General features: G+C 39.6%; 1 protein-coding gene across 1 annotated transcript in view; it reads left to right on the forward strand.

Annotated features, from left to right (window-relative positions):
- Nucleotides 1-640: 640 nt before the first annotated feature.
- Nucleotides 641-19,189, forward strand: part of LOC108358074 (limbic system-associated membrane protein) — a gene marked incomplete at its 3' end in the record, with an annotated part of 200,845 nt that continues 182,296 nt past the window's right edge. Inside the window, exons 1-2 of the mRNA XM_017609207.1 lie at nt 641-727; nt 13,689-14,027. Of these exons, the coding sequence (XP_017464696.1) occupies nt 643-727; nt 13,689-14,027 (424 nt within the window). The remainder of the gene's footprint in view (nt 728-13,688; nt 14,028-19,189) is intronic.

The following is a 19,189-nucleotide window of genomic DNA, read 5'->3' on the forward strand; positions in this document are numbered from 1 at the left end:
AAAAATAAAATATTTCACACAAAAAGGGTTGAAATTTTGAAATTCGTGCCCTATTTTAATTTGTAAGTCCAATATTAGCGACATAGTGTTACTATGATAGCACGGCCGAGTAACCATAGTCAACTTATGTACAGTAGTCGAGAAATTATAGCCGCACCAAATTGTAACAAGTTGTAAAGTATTATTTTTGTTGTGATTTAATTTTGGTTAGTTTTTTATAGTTCATTCTTTAAAAACATCTGTAACAAAAATGAGCGCAATTCGGCAAACATTCATCAATATTTTGAGCTTTTTAGTCAGATTTCTTCGAAACATTATGAGTACCGTTAATTTTTGGTAAATTTTTTTGTGGAAGGTGTTGCTAATTTTCTCCATACAAAAAATATATTTGAACGTAGTACTTTGGATGGAAGAAAATGCGCGGACGAAAAATTGCCAAAAATCTAGGGTACTACTTCAAACTTGTCCTTTATTGTACTAAAATTAAGCGGGCTGCAAAACTACACACTCAAGCCAATTCCAGAAAATCTGATTGAAAGGTTTAAAATTTGTTACAAATCGCCGAATTTTTATACATGTTCTACAAAGTTTGAAATATTGATGATAATTTGAATATTTAATCGTTTACGATTTCTTTTTCAGATGGAGCCCATTTCAGGCATGTACCATCGGCTTACGTGGGCTATACTTCTGTTAATGCCAATTATTTTTCACATAAAGACAACAGGTATGTATGCACCATACCTTCCAACATATTTACCAATTTTAACTACCAACGTAACGAAAGATATATTCGGTAGCATACTATAAAATTAAGATAGATATGAAGCTCTTATTCATAGTATGGTATTCCCATGCCAGCCGGTTCTACGTAACAGAATGACTTGGATTGTACCCGACCAATTTCTGTTGTTTTCGCGATCTCACCCTCTTTAGTCTGCGAAATCTATTAAACGTTATTCGTCCATGGGCAAAAATCTACTCCGTATTCTTCTGATCATGGCTGACATCGAGTCAAACCCTGGACCAGAACCCACACCTGCTGCGTATGCCAAAAACGATTACAAACTCTACTTAAGTCAGGTGCTGTTCTCACCGAACAAATAATGCGGCTTCCGCAGTGCGAACAACACACGCCACGTGTCGGTCCCACTATACTCATAGTAGGCTGCCTCCATGGCCCACCGGCTTTCACCTGAGCACCCACGATCGGAAAACAATTTTCTGCTACCTGCATCCGTATAAGTTTGAACTTCCGCCCAAATATGCATTGTATTACTTATATTATTTCATTTTACAAAAATAATCTTATTAAAATGAATTATAATTTTTCCTATGATATCATCACTGTTAAAGTTGTAAACGAAAATGAAACGCCCTCAAAATTGGTTCTAATATTCTTTAGTTTATTCCTTATTTTAAAGTGTAGTTTGCTGTAGAAAACCAACTTACTTTCCCACACGCTGATGAAACGAAGAAGGAATAGACAAAAACAATGTGACAGCCCGGTGGTGAGTGCCCGTCGTACAGTTTCCCAGCATGTAGCTGTTTGCATGGTACAACGGCGCAGAATTGAGTTGCTGTGTTTTTATGTAGCATAAACAGGGTTACGTTCTAACATTTCCTTCCCACCTCGTCAACTTCTGACGAACTATTTGCCACCTTTCCGACCACCGTGTCTAAATTCCGCCCACCATGTCCAGGTTCAATGGTTGTATCCAATGGTAATACAGCAAGCTTCGAAGTTGCTCGTTTTACGGTGGAACCTTGCGTGCGAATAGTAGCTACTGTTACGAGACCATCTGCTCCAGTATAGACTTGCAGGATGCGCCCGAAGGCCAATTCATGTGTGCGGTCCTCTCGTCTCGAACTAGCACCAAATCCCCCACGTTGATGTTTTTTGTTTGGTACTGCCATTTATGTCGAACTTGCAACCCCACCAAGTACTCTGTGCTCCAACGTGTCCCCAAATCTTGTTGCATCAGCTGCAGCTGTTTCCATCTCGATAGCCGATTGATGTTTGTTTCTAAAAGATTCGGTTCTGGACTGGAGATAAGTGCTTTACCTACCAGGAAGTGTCCAGGTATCAACGAAGTAAAGTAGGTAGAATCATCACATAACGCCGGAATCGAACTTGAATTAAGCACCGCTTCCGCTTGCTTGAGAACGGTGTAAGATTCTCCGAATGTTAAGGCTGCATCTCCAATAGTTCGTTTTTAATGATTCTTCATCTGCTTGTCGCCCGCCTCCCAGAGGCCACCGAAAGTCGGCGCAGAATTGCCCGGCAGCCTTCATCTGCTAATTATACGCATCTACATCAGCGTTCTAGATGAACAGCACGGGTGCTATAACATACGAAGAGTGCAACATAAAAGGACTGCCATAATCTATACCACATCGACTTAATGCGTTGGCTGATGTACAGCGGTGCTCCGGCAAGCTACCTATAAGTTGATTCGTTCGTTTGGGTCGCTGCCGAAAGCGCCGCATCAGTTATGGATTAGTATAGCGGAGCGAGAACTAATAATTTAATACTGTTGTCGTTTGTGATTAAGCGGCGTTAAGCGATGAGCTAGAACCAGCCGACGGAATGGGTTTTCCTCCGGAAGCATAATTGCGAATTTCTCCTCGAACGATAAAAATTAGTGTTTTATTCGCCCATTGACTCGCAGTATTTTCTCTTCGTCGAGCATGGGATCATGTTGACAAAGTGTGCTTTTCACATGTATTCGTTCTCCTTTAAGTAGGGACGAAATTAGTTAAAAAAATTAGTACGTTCCACGTACCTTATCCAAAACTTCATGGCCTTGTTTGTTTTTTGGCTTGTGGGGTTCCTTCATAATAACATAAACAAACGATGGCACCACGCTGTGACCGCAAGAAGGGTGTTATCGTGCGAATACTTAAGCAAGAATACATCAGTAAATGGTGGCTCTTCCTTGAATTTGGTAGTATTGCATATTGGTTTTTGCTCGTGAACGGGATTGTGTTTTGCGGGTTGAATTGGCCAATGCTGTTCATTTTGGCAAATCCCCCTTGGTCCCATCCACCAAGTCTCCAATGTGAACTACTTGTTCTTCTTCTTCTTTATTGGCGCTGTAACCGCCTAAGCGATTTTGGCCGAGTCCAAAACAGCACGCCAGTCATTTCTCTTCTGTGCTAACTGACGCTAATTGGAAATGCCAAGTGAAGCCAAGTCCTTCTCCGCCTGGTCTTTCCAACGCAGAGGAGGCCTTCCTCTTTCCCTGTTACCAGCATCGCGGCCCGCGTTGAATATTTTCAGAGCAGGAGCATTTCTGTCCATTCGAACGCCATGGCCAAGCCTGGGGAGCCGCTGAATTTTAATTCGCTGCACTATGTCTATGTCGTTGTAAAGCTCATACAGCTCATCGTTAAATCGTCTGCGATATTCGCCATCACCAACGCGTGAAGGTCCGTAAATCTTTCGCAGAATCTTTCTCGCGAAAACTCCAAGAGCCGCCGTATCATATGTTGTCAATGTGCATGCCTCCGCGCCAAACACCAGCACAGGCATGATGAGTGTCTTATAGAGTGTGAACTTTGTACGAGGAGACAGGACTTTACTTCTCAATTGCCTACTCAGCCAAAAGTAGCACTTGTTGGCAAGGGGGATTCTACGTTGGATCTCAAGGCTGACGTGGGTGCCAAGACGCGTATGATCTGACTGTCTGTGTGATGACCGGAGATACTTAGTTTTGTCCTTGTTCACCACCAGACTCATTCGCTTTGCTTCTATTTCCAATCCCGAGAAGGCAGAAAAGACGTAGCCCTTGTTTTTACCGATAATATCGATGCCGTCGGCATACGCCAGCAATTGTACGCTCTTTTAAAGTATTGTGCCTGAGCGGTTAAGTTCTGCGGTTTTTATTATCTTCTCAAACATCAGATTAAATAAATCACACGAAAGGGAGTCCCCCTATCTGAAACCTCCTTTGGTATCAAACGGCTCTGAGAGGTTCTTTCCTATTCTGACGGGGCTGGTGGTATTGCTCAACGCTAATTTACACAGCCGTATTAGTTTCGCTGGATACCAAATTTCGACATCGCGGCATAGAGGCAACTTCTTTTCGCGCTGGCGAAAGCGGCTTTGAAATCGACAAATAGATGGTGTGTGTCGATCCTTTTCTCAAGGGTCTTTTCCAAGATTTGGCGTATTGGGAATACCTGATCTATGGTGGATTTTCTAGGCCCAAAGCCACACTGATAAGGTCCAATCAGTTCGTTGACGGTGTGCTTCAGTCTTTCGCACAATACACTCGATAAGACCTTATAACCTATGCTTAGAAGGCTGATTCCGCGGTAGTTGGCGCGTATGGCGGGGTCGCCTTTCTTGTAGATTGGCAGAACACACTTAAATTCCAGTCGTCGGACATGCGTTCATCTGACCATATTCTGCATACGAGCTGATGCATGCACCTCTTCAGCTCCTCGCCGCCGTACTTGAATAGCTCGGCTGGCAGGCCGTCAGCCCCAGCAGCTTGTTGTTTTTCAGCCTCATAATTGCTATTCGTACAACATCATAGTCAGGCGGTGGGATAGCTCATCCATCATCATCGACTGGGGACTTGGGTTCGTCTTCTTCACTAGTTTCAGCGCTGCTATCATTCAGTAGGTTGTAAAAGTGTTCCCTTCACAATTTAAGTATTTTCAGCACATCGGTCACTAGGTCGCCGTTTTTGTTCTTACAGGTGTTCGCCCCAGTATTGAGACCTTCCGTAAGGCACCTAACCCTCTGCTAGAATTTTCGGGCGTTATTCTTGTCGGCCAGCATCTCAAGCCCTTCGCACTCACGTATTTCGGCCTCTCTCTTCTTTTTGCGGCAAATACGTCTCGCTTCCTTCTTCAGTTCCCTATAACGCTCCCACGTGGCTCGCGTTGCGCCCGATCGCAGCATGGCCCTATATGCGGCGTCTTTTTTCTCTGCGGATTCTTGACATTCCCCTTCGGCGGCGGTACGTAATGATCGGGAAATGTGGTTCCACTGCTCGCGTATGTCGGATTGTTGAAGAGTGCTCTCAGAGAGCAGGTGTGTGAGTCGAGTGGCGAATAAGTTGTCACGCACATTTTTGCTGCACAGAGGCGGGTGCGTATCTTAGCTACAACAAGATAGTGGTCCGAGTCGATGTTTGTCCCTCGGAGTGTACGTACGACTGAAACGCCTTCCGCACGCATGCCTTCCGTCTATCACAATATGATCGATTTGGTTTCTCGTTTTTCGATCTGGAGACAGCCATGTAGCTTGGTGGATGTTCTTATGCAGGACCCTAGTACTAAATATTACCATGTTTCGTGCCCCGGCTAAATCAATCAGCCTCCGTCCGTTATCGGACGTTTCGTCATGGACGCAGATGAGCGAGATGTTGAAGAATCTAGCTTTGATGAGGGCTTTGGCTGTACGTTCTTCCCCCGGGGTGAACGCCAGTACTGGGCGACGAAGTCTCTATCTTGCCACGAATCCAACACCGAAATTGCGCACCTTTACGTGCCAACTGTAGCAGACGTCGCAAGGCTTTACACTTACTTTTCCTTGCCCCGTCCATCGCCATTTCTTGGATGGCGGTGATGTCAGCCTTTGTCTTCCCGAGAACATCAACCAGCCGGGCAGAGGCACCTTCCCCATTAAGGGTCCGGATATTCAAGGTGCATACCCTTAAATCATAGTCCTTTACACGTTTGCCGTGGTTGTCATCAAAAAAATTAGGTCTCATCCGAGGCTGCTTGTTCTTTTTCATTGGGCGGGGTTTTAACGTGGCGAGACCCAAGCCCAGCGCACGCGCACTACCTAGAAGGTGATATACCCATTGCCCGTATTTAGCTTCGTTGGGACATATCTCCATCGGTCCCGGCTGTATATTTGTTGAATTTGTTTTACTCGGTTTCTAATGTGTTTTTTATGTATTCGCGGATTTGAACGAATCCAGCTAAGGGCCGTGGTTGAGTCGGACCAAATGAAGGTTTGCATTGCCCGGTGGTTAAGAGACTCCTGCACTTTATTAGTAAGCTTCGCAGCTAACAATGCCCCATTTAACTCCAGACAAGGTATGGCTATTTTATTCAGCGGCGCAACCCTGCTTTTGGCCGTTAATATCGACACCTTCACTGATTGGTCGGCAGTAATGACGCGGAGATATGTTATCGCCGCATAAGTAAGCGCTGATGCATCCGCGAAAACGTGGAGTTGATACGAAATAGCGTTTGGTGTAGTATGCACCCATCTCGGCATTTTAATGGCTTCTACTTCTCGTAGCTCCTTTCTAGAATTCCTCCACTGCCTCTGATAAGGTTCTGGAATGACATCGTCTCAGCTGCACCCAGTGATCCACAATTGTTTTATCTATTATAACAATAGGTGTGAGCCAGCCATTGGGTCATATATCTTAGCAACATCCGTGAGTTGTTGACGCTTGGTAATAGGGCCAGATAGATCTGATAGATGACTTATTGGACGAGGCAATCCAATAAAGACCCAATGCTTTCACTTCCTGATGTTGATCAAAGTTACATCTATGTTCGTCATCAATTTGTTCACCTTCAATGCTTTAGTACCTGGGATACCTGTGGGAAAGAATCACCTTCATTTTTGGCCAACGAGTGGAGAACTTTTATTGTAATATATGGCGCACAGTTTAGGCCATAATTTACTGTAAGTAGACGATAAACCGGTGGAACCCCCATCTCGTTTAACCATACAATTCGCTGCAAGTCAGTGTCCTGAGGGTCAACCAATATTTGGCGATAGCACTTCTCAACAACACTCCCAACTTATTCCGATACGCTGCTTTGAAAACTGTCCTCATCTTCGTAGTAGAACTAGATTCTTTTTAAACTCCATGATGGGGTATGTTGCGAAATTGTTGCGGTTCACACCGTTCGGAGACAGGCTCCATGTGTCCGAGGCGGAGGTACTCATCCATAAACGATTCATAAAGTTGTTTCGATGTCCAATCCATTTCTAAGCGTTTTCATTGGTAATTGAACGCGTCCCGATTTGAATTCTTTAGTTTATTTAAATCGACTCCATTTTTAAAGTATATCTTACGATGTAGCGACCGCAACTGGAGCGCTTAACCCAGAATTTACTATTTGTGCTCCCCCGACTCCAGTAACCGGTCCTCAATTGCTGAGCAGCGAATTCGCTGATAAATGTGGCTTGGGAGCCGCTATCAAAAAGAGCTCTGAGTGTGAAGGCGTGACCAGAAGGAGAAACAACACTGGGCGGTGGCAAGTAGTGTTGACCATAGTGAATGCTTTTGTGTTGATGTATACGTAATGGGTGTAGCATCGTGTGGTGCTTTGAGTTACATCGCTTGCATGAGAACGAAGACGGACATCTGTTTTGCAAGTGATCGCTCTTTGGGCAATACTTGCATAGACTCTTTGCCATAACTGTTTGTAATCTATGAGGTGGAGATTGGGTCTTAAATTCTCAGCAGAACATCACGGGTATGGTAGATAATTTGCTTGATGGCAGCGGATGGATTGATGGCGCATTGGCTTAGGACCGTTGTCCTTCGTCTTCTGATTTTCAGCTGCTTCTAAACCCACAATCAGTGGCGGATACACAGGGGGTGGGGGTGGGTTTGGGGGTTAAACCCCTCCCCCCTCAAGTCAAAGAATAATATTTCACTAATATGGGTCTAGAAAAGGCTCTTTAGAAGAAAGTATGCGTAATAAAGTTTCAAACACGAATTTTTAAAATCATATGTTCCATTTTTCGCTTTATTTATAAAACATTTTGATAATTTTAAGCACATTAAATTTTTCTTTTTACTTATAAATCAGTGAAACCAAGAATTTTCAAGCTTTTCGGGGTTTTTTGAAAAATTCTTCTAGAACTTCGTCAACTGAAAAATTAATATCTTTGTGAATATTCATAGATGCTAGACCATTGAGCCGTTTCTTGACATGTATTTCTCAAGTAGGTTTTAATTTGTTTCAGGCATAAAAAGCTTCGTTCAGGTGTGGCTATTGAAACGGACAAAAGGGCCAATATACGTAAGATCTTAAAAACATTCCCAAAAGACGTTGTATTAGCCACTTGTAATGCTTCGAGAGCATTTCGAAAATGTTCGTGTGAAACTCGTTTTTTCCACATTTTTACCTCCAGAAGAAAGTTTTGTTTCGAGCAGTTGATTACTTTTTCATAGAAAGCAAACAGTTCTTCAATTTTTTTTTTTGTTAAAATCATACTTTGGAAACAAAACACTAAAATTATTTAAAACTGATTTATGATTTAGGAGCCGGCTTTTCAAAAGAGCAATATATGTATCAAGGAAGGGAATGTAAAAAGTCATGCTATAGTATGCCTCGGCGTCTCCGGTTTTCACATTAAAGCGCTTCTTTTGTGACTGCTGTATCGCGGTAATTTGATTTCTGTACCTAGGTTGGTGCATGCTTCTTCTACGTGTTCGAAAAGCAAATGAAAGTTTTTTTCTGCATCTTGTCGCATTTCTTCAAATTCCTTTAAAGCGTCGTCGGCTAAGCTCATTGCTTCTGCAAGATCTTCATCAGGTACTTGTATTTGCCGGCTAGCAAAGCATCAACAATTTATAAAAAAGCAAATGCTTGGCTGTTGTCGCTGTGCTAACAGTTTTTGAAACCCTAATAATTTCTTTAGATATTCGCACGATACAAATAATTTTTACAGTATTTTCCCCGTGACAAATAAAAAGTTTTTGACAACCGGAAGGAATACAACTTCGAAAGTCTTTTTTAAACGATTTTTCATTTTGCTACATTAGAGCCGTTGCCGAGAAACTTATGGATACATATACATATACACAAAAATTGCTCGTTTAAGAAAATTTGAATAAGGGGCAAAATTTCCCGCAAAACCCCCCTATCAGAAAATTTCGGATCCGCCGCTGCCCACAATACACTTTTCCAAGAACTGTACTAATACTTTGTATATTGGGATGTGGTTGGCAGAGTCTAGGGACAACTCCCATTGCTTAAGAGTTTCTGTATATAGCTTTTCGGTGATCAGATACACAAGTCAGTCATTCCTATTTCTCCGTGGGTCTAGCAAGCTGCGTCAGTGCACGCTCTCCTTAAGTTTGGTATTGCTATTGAGTATTCAGCTGACGCACTATGAAGTTTCACGATGTTGTGCAAGTAGGCGCACATAAGTCGTATTTTTCTTTGCTGAAGTATATCCCAGGCAACTTTGAAATTGCTGTCTATAACTAGCAAATTTCCGAGGAGCACTTTGGCGTCTCCCGATAGGCAGCCTTTTAGGTCACGTAATTAATAACACAAGTAGAGAACATGTCCTTGAAAGATTAGCATGTTGCAAAGGTTCCGTCGATGGACTTGGTAACTGATTATAAAGTGCGTATTCGAACTCCCCTAAGGACTCATAATAGGCGCCTTCGATATCTGCGAAATCGCTATCGTCCAACTGTGTCTTAGATGCGGTGTCGTTCGATGCTATGGCTAATTGCAAAGATCCCTCGTGTGCCGCGGTAAATTTGGCAGGAAAGTCATCTAGGAATCGTTTACGAGCAATCAAATAACCCCACGTTTGTTTCTGCTTCGCGGTTTTTCGTGTATTTGCCGAAAAGTTAATAATGAGCTTCTTCTTTATCGCCTTCCATGCTGGTGCAATTGCACTTAGTTTGCTTGTTATGGTTATCCACGTACTTCTCACGTGGCGTTTTAGCAAAAACGGGTTGCAGCTCATTGATCGCAAAACCAGTACGAGCAGTTGAGTGTTTCGTACAATATTGTGACGTGTCCCCGCAAGGGAAGCCAACATTTTAAAGTTGCAAACAAAAATGAAACGCCCTCAAAATTGGATCTAATATTCTTTAGTTTATTCCTTTTTTAAAGTGTAGTTTGCTGTAGGAAACCGACTTACTTTCCCAGACGTCGATGAAACGAATAAGGAATAGAAAACAAAAGCTTTATTGAAGTGACAGCTCGGTGGTGTGTGTCAGTCGTTTGATTTCACAGCATGTAGCTGTCTGTATGGTACAACGGCGCAGAACTGTGTTGCTGTGTTTTCATGTAGTATAAAGAGGGTTACATTCTAACAACCACAGTAATTAAAATGTTTTAGAACGTCTTCGATCTCCTCATGCGATGCGCGTAAACATTGCCACCTGAACACATATTAACTTTTTTAATCATATCGAAACTGAGTTTTTAATACATGCATACTAGCGTGGGCCGAAAGTTCGCTTTTTTAGAATTTTGGTTGGTAATAGCAAAAATATGGTTCATTAAAAATAATATGGTTCATAAATAATAATCTGTGTGAAAGATGACAAGTTTTGTTCAATAACTTAGGCTCGCCCGAGTGCATCAAAGTTCAATATGCTGAAAAAATAAAAATTAATAAATACATAAATTAAAACATTTTTTTTACAAAAATTTCAGGTATTTTCGAAAGTATTAGTCCTACATATTTTGGTATATGGAACTTTTTTGTAGGGAATCGAAGTAAGCTAAGAAAATTTTTTTTCAGTACTTGAACGTTGGTGGACTTGGGCGAGCCTAAAATATTGACCAAAAATTGTCATCTTTCACATAGATTATTTTTAGAGCATAATGAACCATATTTTTGCTATTACCAATCAAAATTCTAAAACAGCGGATTTTCGGCCCACGGTGCATACGTATGTATTATATTGTATAAGGGAAAAAGCTAAAAATCCTTCAAAAAATTTCGTGAAAAGCTGGATTTCCTGTTTCCCGAAATTTCTCATTTCCTGCCGCTAAATGGACTTCGGAAAAGCCAGATTATACGGGAAAGGGCTAAATTGCCCGCGGGAGATAATCCTGAATATGTACGCTCCTCAGAGGTGAAAATCGTACGATAGATGCTGACTTCAATGCACATTGGTCTAGTCTGATACACACATAACGTGCTATGACCGTGACCTATGCTGATGTTGGCATTCTCCCATAATCATATCTATAGATAAACTTGCTTATTTTTCTTCCCTCGAACACCGAACCTACTTCCAAAAAGCTGATTGCGGAAGTTACTGAAAGCACCTACGCTATCCTTCCCACACCAACCGACGTTAATAAAGGTGAGTATAAGTTCCGCAAATTTGTATCAGCTGCAGCAGCCTTTTTCATTACTATTGGATATATCTCGGAAACCCGTCCGAACTTTTCAGCTGAAGCAGCTGTCCTAGCAGATGAGCGTGACAGCCTTCGCAAACCCATCCCCCAAAATCCCTGCATCAAAGATCTCAACACGAAAATTCAGCAACTAAATAGTAAACCGCCATCAATGGAAGAAGTGGGATGACCGTCTGAAGTTTTGTAACTTAACCTCTGGTGTGAGTAAGCTTTGGGCAACCGTGAGACCAATGTCCTAACCCACGAAGAGCGACGATAGAATGGTAATATCTTTCGGCGACTCCGCTGCGTCGGACCCGGAGCGATGCGCGAGTTATTTTAATCGAGAGTTCACGCTGCATCCTTCTGTGGACAAAGCCAAATGTCGAGTGACCAGCAGAATGCACAAACAGCCAACACCCAGTGCGCCTCTTGCTTTCACCAACGGTGAGGTTCAGGTAGCCAAGAGGAAGACGAAAGCCTTTGAATCTATTGGAACCGAAGGAATTTTCATGCTATTGCTGAAAATATGGGTCCTGCGGAAGTAGACTACCTCACCAAGGTTTTAAATTTGTCCACTCTCATTGTTCCAGACATCTGGGAAATGGAAAGAGTTATCCCAATGCTTAAACCGAGGAAACCGGTCAACAAGGCAGAGTTTTATCGTCCGATAACTCTCCTTTCCCCGGTAGCGACGCTACTTGAGGCCGCGCTCCTCCCTCACTTGGTTGTTAATTTTGCACCCGGTGTACACTGCATTTTCTCACAATAACTGAGTCCAGAAGTCGGGTTCAAACTTTTGCTATCATTAAAACATCATCACCAAAAAATTCTAAATGAATTTTAGCAATTTTTGCGATTCTATCTTAAAACCCCAACTCTAAAACTCTCTATTTTTGATTAATTTTGTGGGAGATTTTAGCGATGAACAAAATGAACCGGATAAAGTGAGTGAACTGTTCTGACAGCTCATATAGCTAAAATTGTGATTCCAGCCTATTTTGCATCGCTAAAAATCGCTATATATGTCGACCGCTGTGGTGTAGTGGTAAGCAGTGCGCGCTTTCACTCACCAGCACCTGGGTTCAAGCCCTGGTCAAAGCAACATCGCAAAAAATTTAGAAAAAGGTTTTTCTTGACAGCGGTCGTCCCTCGACGGGCAATGGCAAAGCTCCGAGTGTATTTCTGCCATGTAAAACAGTTTCTCATAAAAATACAATCGCCGTTCGGAGTCGGCGTAAAACTGTAGGTCCCTCCGCTTTGTGTGACAATATCAAACCGCACGCCACAAGTTGGAGGAGAAGCTCGGCCAAACACTAACATATGTGTAAGCGCCAATCTATTATTATTATTATTAAAAATCGCTATTTTTCACTTAAATAAGTTAAAAATTGGCGAATAGAAAAAATTACTGCTAAAGAAATTTACCAACAAATCACAGCAAATTTTTCTATTGCTGTTAGTTTAAACTACTCAACTATATAGAAAAAACTTTGTAATCAATAGGAAAAATGGAAAAGAGCAACGGATGAGTGGCCAAAGAACAAAAGTTTATGCTATAAAATATTTTGAGCTTAATTGAAAAAAGAAAAATGTAGATGGTTTATTAAATCGATTAATTGTAGCTATTTTGAAGTTCTTAAACTAAAAACAAATATATAGACTACATGATGTCAGGTATATATGCCTTGAGCAGATATTCATATCATACTGTCATCATAAAACATTTAATTTTCACATAATTTTACTCCGATATTATTTATAATACAAATGCTAATGCTCCGCTGACCGCTGGTAACTTAATTGTCTTTGCGAATTTACTTACCGCGTTAATACGCATGTATTATTTGCAAATAACAATTTGCAAAATGTTAAACTTTACCGCATAAACGCAAAGTTAATTTTTTATTTGTAAATAACTACATAAGTCACGCAAATAAGAATTGACTAGTGGTATTATTTGCAAATAAGCGCAAGACGTTGCTATTCTCATGGTCATCTCTTTATCTTTCTATAAACAAGGCGTTGGCATTTTTAGCTTTTTTTTTGATGGTCATGTATCAAGTTTTCAGTCATATGAACAGTGAGTTAAGTGTTTGCAAATTATTTTTATTTGCAAATAGCTAACGTATAAACGTTGTATATATTTCCATTATTTCCACAGTATGATTATTTCTCAATTGAAATATAAACAAATTTTGACAGTTGCAGTTGCTGCACAGCGCCACTTTCGGCCGGATAAAGTACTAAAATTTGGGCTAAGCAATTTTTAGCGGCAGGGAGGACAGAATCGAAATTTTGGATATCGCCAAAAATTCGGATACAATTTTAGCTTTAGCATGTTAGCATATGTTAGCATTTTAGAGATAGCGAAAGTTGGAATCCGGCCCCTCCCCTTACTTTTTTGTTGTTGTATTACAAACTATCAGAGTTTTTGCTTGATATAAGTGAGGAGATCCCAATGTGAGCAAATCTCCTTTTAGACAAAATTGTCAGTTAGGCGGTTTTTCACTTTAAACGACAACATATTTAAAACATGAAATGGTCCCTTAAGTATATTACTGATACATTATTTCTATTATATTTGATTCTAGCGTCTCACACCGAAGGGCTCTTTACCATCGCAGATCACGAATCCCCCACAGTTACGCCGAAATTTCTATCACGTGGACATTTATATAAAGTGATTGTTGGTGAAACTATAGAACTACCATGTAAAGTCCAAAACCTTGGATCATTTGTTTTATTATGGCGAAAAGGTTCTTCTGTTTTAACTGCAGGACATTTGAAGATTACAAGAGATCAAAGATTTAAAATTGTTGGCGACTACGATTTGCAAATAGCAAATGTTAAAACCCAGGATGCTGGCGACTATATATGTCAACTTGGTGATCAAGAAAATCGGGATCAGGTTCATACGGTCGAGATTTTAGGTATGTATGGATGCTATTCAGTATTTATTTCATATGAAGTTATTTAAATCAAAAATCGGTGGAAAAATTCTATAACCAGTTAGCGATAATTTTCGCTTTTACAACTTTCCGACATTCATAACACACATCGACAAATTACAGTAAAATTGTGATATGGAGCTACAATTTCACGCTGGGTATTTTCAGTGATAAAAATTTACCAAAACGTTCTTTTATTTAATTTCATTTATTAATCAATGCATTAGTACAGTGATATTTATAAATATCTTGTGAAACAGTAATCTATATACATATATATACATATATATGAGTCAATAAAAGTTATAATGAATATAATGAGTGGGGTAAACAAAATTGGCACAGGTATTAGGTTGAAAAAACTTAGAATAGGGCTATTCGCGATTCGGTGCATAAGAGCTGACAAATTTATGCAATTGCAGAAATATACCATGGATTGTGAGCGACGTTTATTAAACTGTCATGGCAAAGCTTTTGCAAAACAATTTTTGTGCATCAGCTTTGGTTTTGTTTATGAATGCAATGCATAGCATTTTTATGCTATGGATTTTCGGTATTGCAAATTTGCCAAGCCATGACAAATGCAAATGCGTGTATTTTGTTTGTGTATTGCAAATAATTTGCAATACAAATTTGCAATGCAATGATGCTAGGCCATTTGCACCGGATCGCGAATAGCCCTAATATAAAACTTTGTACCATAACTATAGCTATATAATTACATGTATATACATATATACATATGTAGAGGGCTCATCTCAGAGTAACAAGTATAAAAGTTAAGACTAACTAGCGAAAGTATGAATAAAAAGTCTTAAGGTTGCTCTTATTTAAAGTATTACGGATAGTGGCTGGAATAGTGTTCCATATACGAATAGCGTTGACAAAAAATAGCCTTTCAGAGCTGAGATAGTTGTAGCCAGGGATAATTAGGTCATTTATGCGCGTTGATTTTGGAAATATTAATTTTTCATATAGGTAGCAAGGAGTTTTATCCATCATAAGACGAAATAGGATACACAATTTCTAGCTTTCAAGTAATCAGTGATTTCACAGCCCAGCAGGGATATACTCAAATTTTGCTATACCAAACAGGGTTGTTGAGAATATTATTCCGAAATAAAAGTGTTTTCCGGATAATAAACAAACCGCTTATCCAAATTAAACAAGTTTTTTATCAAATGAAAGAAGACTTAAATAGCTTTAAAACTGAAATGTCTAAACGAGGAAAGCCACATATTAAAAAATATTTCAACAAAAAATGTTAATTAATTACCATAGAACAAACCTTGTGTCAGGTATATGCATTTCTCTAGTATTAAATTATAAAAAACATATGAATAAAGGTATTTCGTTATTTCTGTTTAAAAGCTAATTCAGTCCTCTTTCATATAATATATATAATTTGTTTAATTTGGACAGGCCGTTTGTTTATTATCCGGAAAGGACTTTTATTTTGGAATAATATTCGTAACAACGCTGATACCAATTTCATACCTTTTACTTCAATTTTGTTTGACTAAAACGAGTAGAAGGTCTGAAATTTTAAGAAGAAGGAATTGTTTATTTTTATTAATATTGCCCATTATCGGAAGTATTGCCCGTATTGGAAGTTTCCACCTGATATCAATTGGTGTAAAAGAGGCAGACATTCTTAAGTTCCTCAAATTATAATACAACTTTCCAACAAAAGAGTTTATATGATCAACACACGTAAGTCTAGTTAGTATTGTCGCACTTGGTCAGATCCATATATTAATAACGAAAGGTTTTGTTTTGTTATTTTTTTTTTACTTATTATTTTATTCAGTTCTGTGCATCCCTCAAACCGGCAACTTTGAAATAGTGATCAGAAATGGTTGGGAATTTTTTTCTGGCATAACTTGGGCATAATAAACTACATGTCGTCATCTATATACCATTTTGTGCTTCGTTTGACTTCCAGGTGAGATAAACGAAACAGTCCCTCCAGGCACTCATATCGGTTAAAGCAAAAAATATGAACAGATAGAAATTTTATTAAGTACCAACGGTTTTATTCCAAAAAGTTTAGCAGTGCAATGGAATCTAGAAAAATGTATTACTTTTTTGAGTGCTATTCCAAAAAGCAATTTTTTGCCGCAGATCAAATAAATATAAATTGCATACTTCGAAAATACATTGAGTTTGCGACTTTTTACAAAATTTGCACCATTTTTTGCCACTTTCTCGAGCCATTTAGAAAGTTGATTGTTACCATTGAAAAGAACGTCATCAACATGATATACAGATTTTCTGCCAACACTCAGAGCAGCAGGTTGCGATTCATCTTGTGGAGTAGAAGGTTGACTTGTTGAAGATGGGCCACCAACCGAACGCGTTTGAGTGTAGCTCACAAGACCAGCAGCGATCTGTTCTCGGAATTCAGGTATCAATGAAATGATAAAAACGGCGGTCATTGCGTCCATCCCCATCTCGGAACGACGGGAATCTTTTTGTGACTTCAAGCCGTTTCAATGGCATCGTTTTGCGAATGGGTTCGAATACATTCTTCATTAACTAGCTTTCTAAATTCGAGGAGCGTTAAACCGACATGTATGAATGAATGCCGATTTACTGCCAGATATCATCGACATTCACATTGAATCTCAAGTTTATATCCTGATTAAGTTAGAGCATACCGGTTCGTCTCTTAAACAATCATTTCAATTATTTCTTTAGGGGAAAAATATAGAAATAATTGCGCCGGTCTTGAGAGCGTTTTTGTGTGCTCAGGTAAGCCACGAAATGCCACCTCATTTATATGAAGTTTAAGGTTTGTTTTGCACCATATGACTTTGCTGAGTTCAGCGGAATCTCTGTTTATTTATTTAATGTCTGCAATAAAAAATCCATACGATCAGTACGTAAAATCAATTTTCCAAAGATGTGAGAGAAACTCTTACTGCCATCAAACCACCATTGGTTGGTACAACTGCTGGATCGGTAGCTTCGGCTATACTACTAGTCTCCACAGAATCCATAAATTCAAGAATTTCTTCGGCTGATAACTTCGACAATTTCTCACGCGACATCATGGAACGATTTGCATATATTGTTATTTAGACACTTTATGAAAAACTGGTGAAAAATGTATAAAAAGTATTTGCATAACTAAAACGCAATAGAAAAATGCGACGCGTAAAAAAATTCGCGCCGAACGACAAGAGTGCCTTGAGGCACACTTAGATTTTTTGCTATAGAACATAAAATCCAACTATTTTCAACACCGTAGATACAAAATCGTAAAGCTTATGACTGAAACTTTACGGGTATAAAATTCTTGAGTTAAAAGAACGTCTCCAAAATAAAAATTTTCGATGATGAAAATCAGAAATTTTATAATACGAAAACAGGACCTTCTCCTCCACCTGTTCGCAAAAAACGGATTACAGAGGACAAACGGCCCATCGGATTACATTCTAATTTGAGAAAGAAATGTCATCAAACATATGATCAAGAGCGTTGAACTCACTTGCGTAATGAAAAATTACATCTTCATATGCAAAAGGTGATTTTTGTGATCCTTGCCTTGAGGCACTCTTACCGGTTAGAGGGATATATGTTTGAAAGTTCGCAGTTTGGGTTTTAATAAAGTCAAATCTTACAAGAGTGACACGTGTTAGAACCTTTTTCTTATTTTTTCTATTCTAGCGATACAGGAAGTATAAGTCGATCTACGATTATTCATCGATTATTTATTTATGTCTTCGTATAAACAACAGATTCTCCTATTTTTTTGAGATTTAAGTTTCTTAAACTAAAAAAGTAATTTAGTTTCAATTTTATAGTTATTAAAAACAAATACCAAGCTTACAATCGTAGGTATCGTAATATAGACTTATTTTGGAAAACATGAAATGGTATGAATTCACATCTATATCCAGAATACATACTCGTATGTATGTATGTTCAAGTTAGGTTTTCTTTTAGTTAATTAGTTTCTCACAGTGATGTTAAAATTTATGTTTTTCAAGTGGTGATTTGCTTGACCTTATTTTGTCGGTCCAAACAGGAATCTCGATTTACTGTTGTTGGGTAGCTCGTTTCCAATGGGATGGTGACAAGAAAGTGGCAGACTTACGTTTTGATGATTTTGGGATAATCGGCGAATGGGGGTCCAATTGCTGTCAAATGAATAGACCAGGTTTTGCATTCACAACTTCTTTATTTTCCCCTGCACAATTTGGTTGGGGATTCGCCGGAAGAAATGTGACGGAACCCTTTGCCTTTGACTGAACCAGATACAAGATAAAAAAAAACTGCAAACGAATAGCACGATTAAATTCTGTTACCGCCTCGAACACTTTGCACACTTACGGCTTTTTACTGATAGCCTTTTTCCTTATGTTTGGGCTCAGTCGATTTCCCTTTATTAGATATGGGTGAATATCGACTAACTGAATGTCGCCAGCTTTTAACCCAGTTTAATTATTTGGTTAAGATTACTTCCGTTCTTGCGAGGGCTGATGCGTGTGGTTCGCTCCGTGTCCAATTCGGGAAAGGAAGAATATTTCCCTAGCCTCGTGGTATGTGACCACCGATTCTTTTATCGTGTGTAAGTGTGCCGAACGTGGGCTGAGAATGGCGTTTAACGCACTAGCTCGAATCTTCTTATGGACCAAGTTGTTTGCTCCCGGGATGCAGCGAAGGCCTTGAATACTTAGGAGTATTACCTGTATCTCCTTCGGTCCCTTCTGTCGCCAACAAGGTACGCAACAAAGATCAAGACTATCCACCCCCGAATTTACCGGAAGACCAAATCAGACTGAGAATATTCAACCAGTTTGAGAATGTTAAGCGAAATTAATTTGATACGAATTTCAAATCTTATTGGTAATGAATACACGAAAAATAAAGAAAAATGAAAAGTTTGGTTCAATTAGTATTGACCGTGTTATCGGTTGCGTTACTGGCACTCATACCGAAAGACGAAAAGAGGAAAAAAATTATCGGTTCAAAAATCTTGACCGTCAATGTGTGGTGTTACTTGATTAAAAAAATTCAATTAACTTGCTTTTCAGAATTGGCGAACTGAACTGAACGAGAATGGTTATGACTGCTGATCAATGGTGTTCGCATCGCAAATCGATCACCATTCACCCCCTCGGAAATAAAAAATCAAA

This window comes from Rhagoletis zephyria, unplaced genomic scaffold (genome assembly GCF_001687245.7).
Source record: "Rhagoletis zephyria isolate East Lansing unplaced genomic scaffold, Rhagoletis_zephyria_1.1 Rzeph_scaffold_00201, whole genome shotgun sequence".
In the NCBI taxonomy this organism is placed as follows: domain Eukaryota; kingdom Metazoa; phylum Arthropoda; class Insecta; order Diptera; family Tephritidae; genus Rhagoletis; species Rhagoletis zephyria.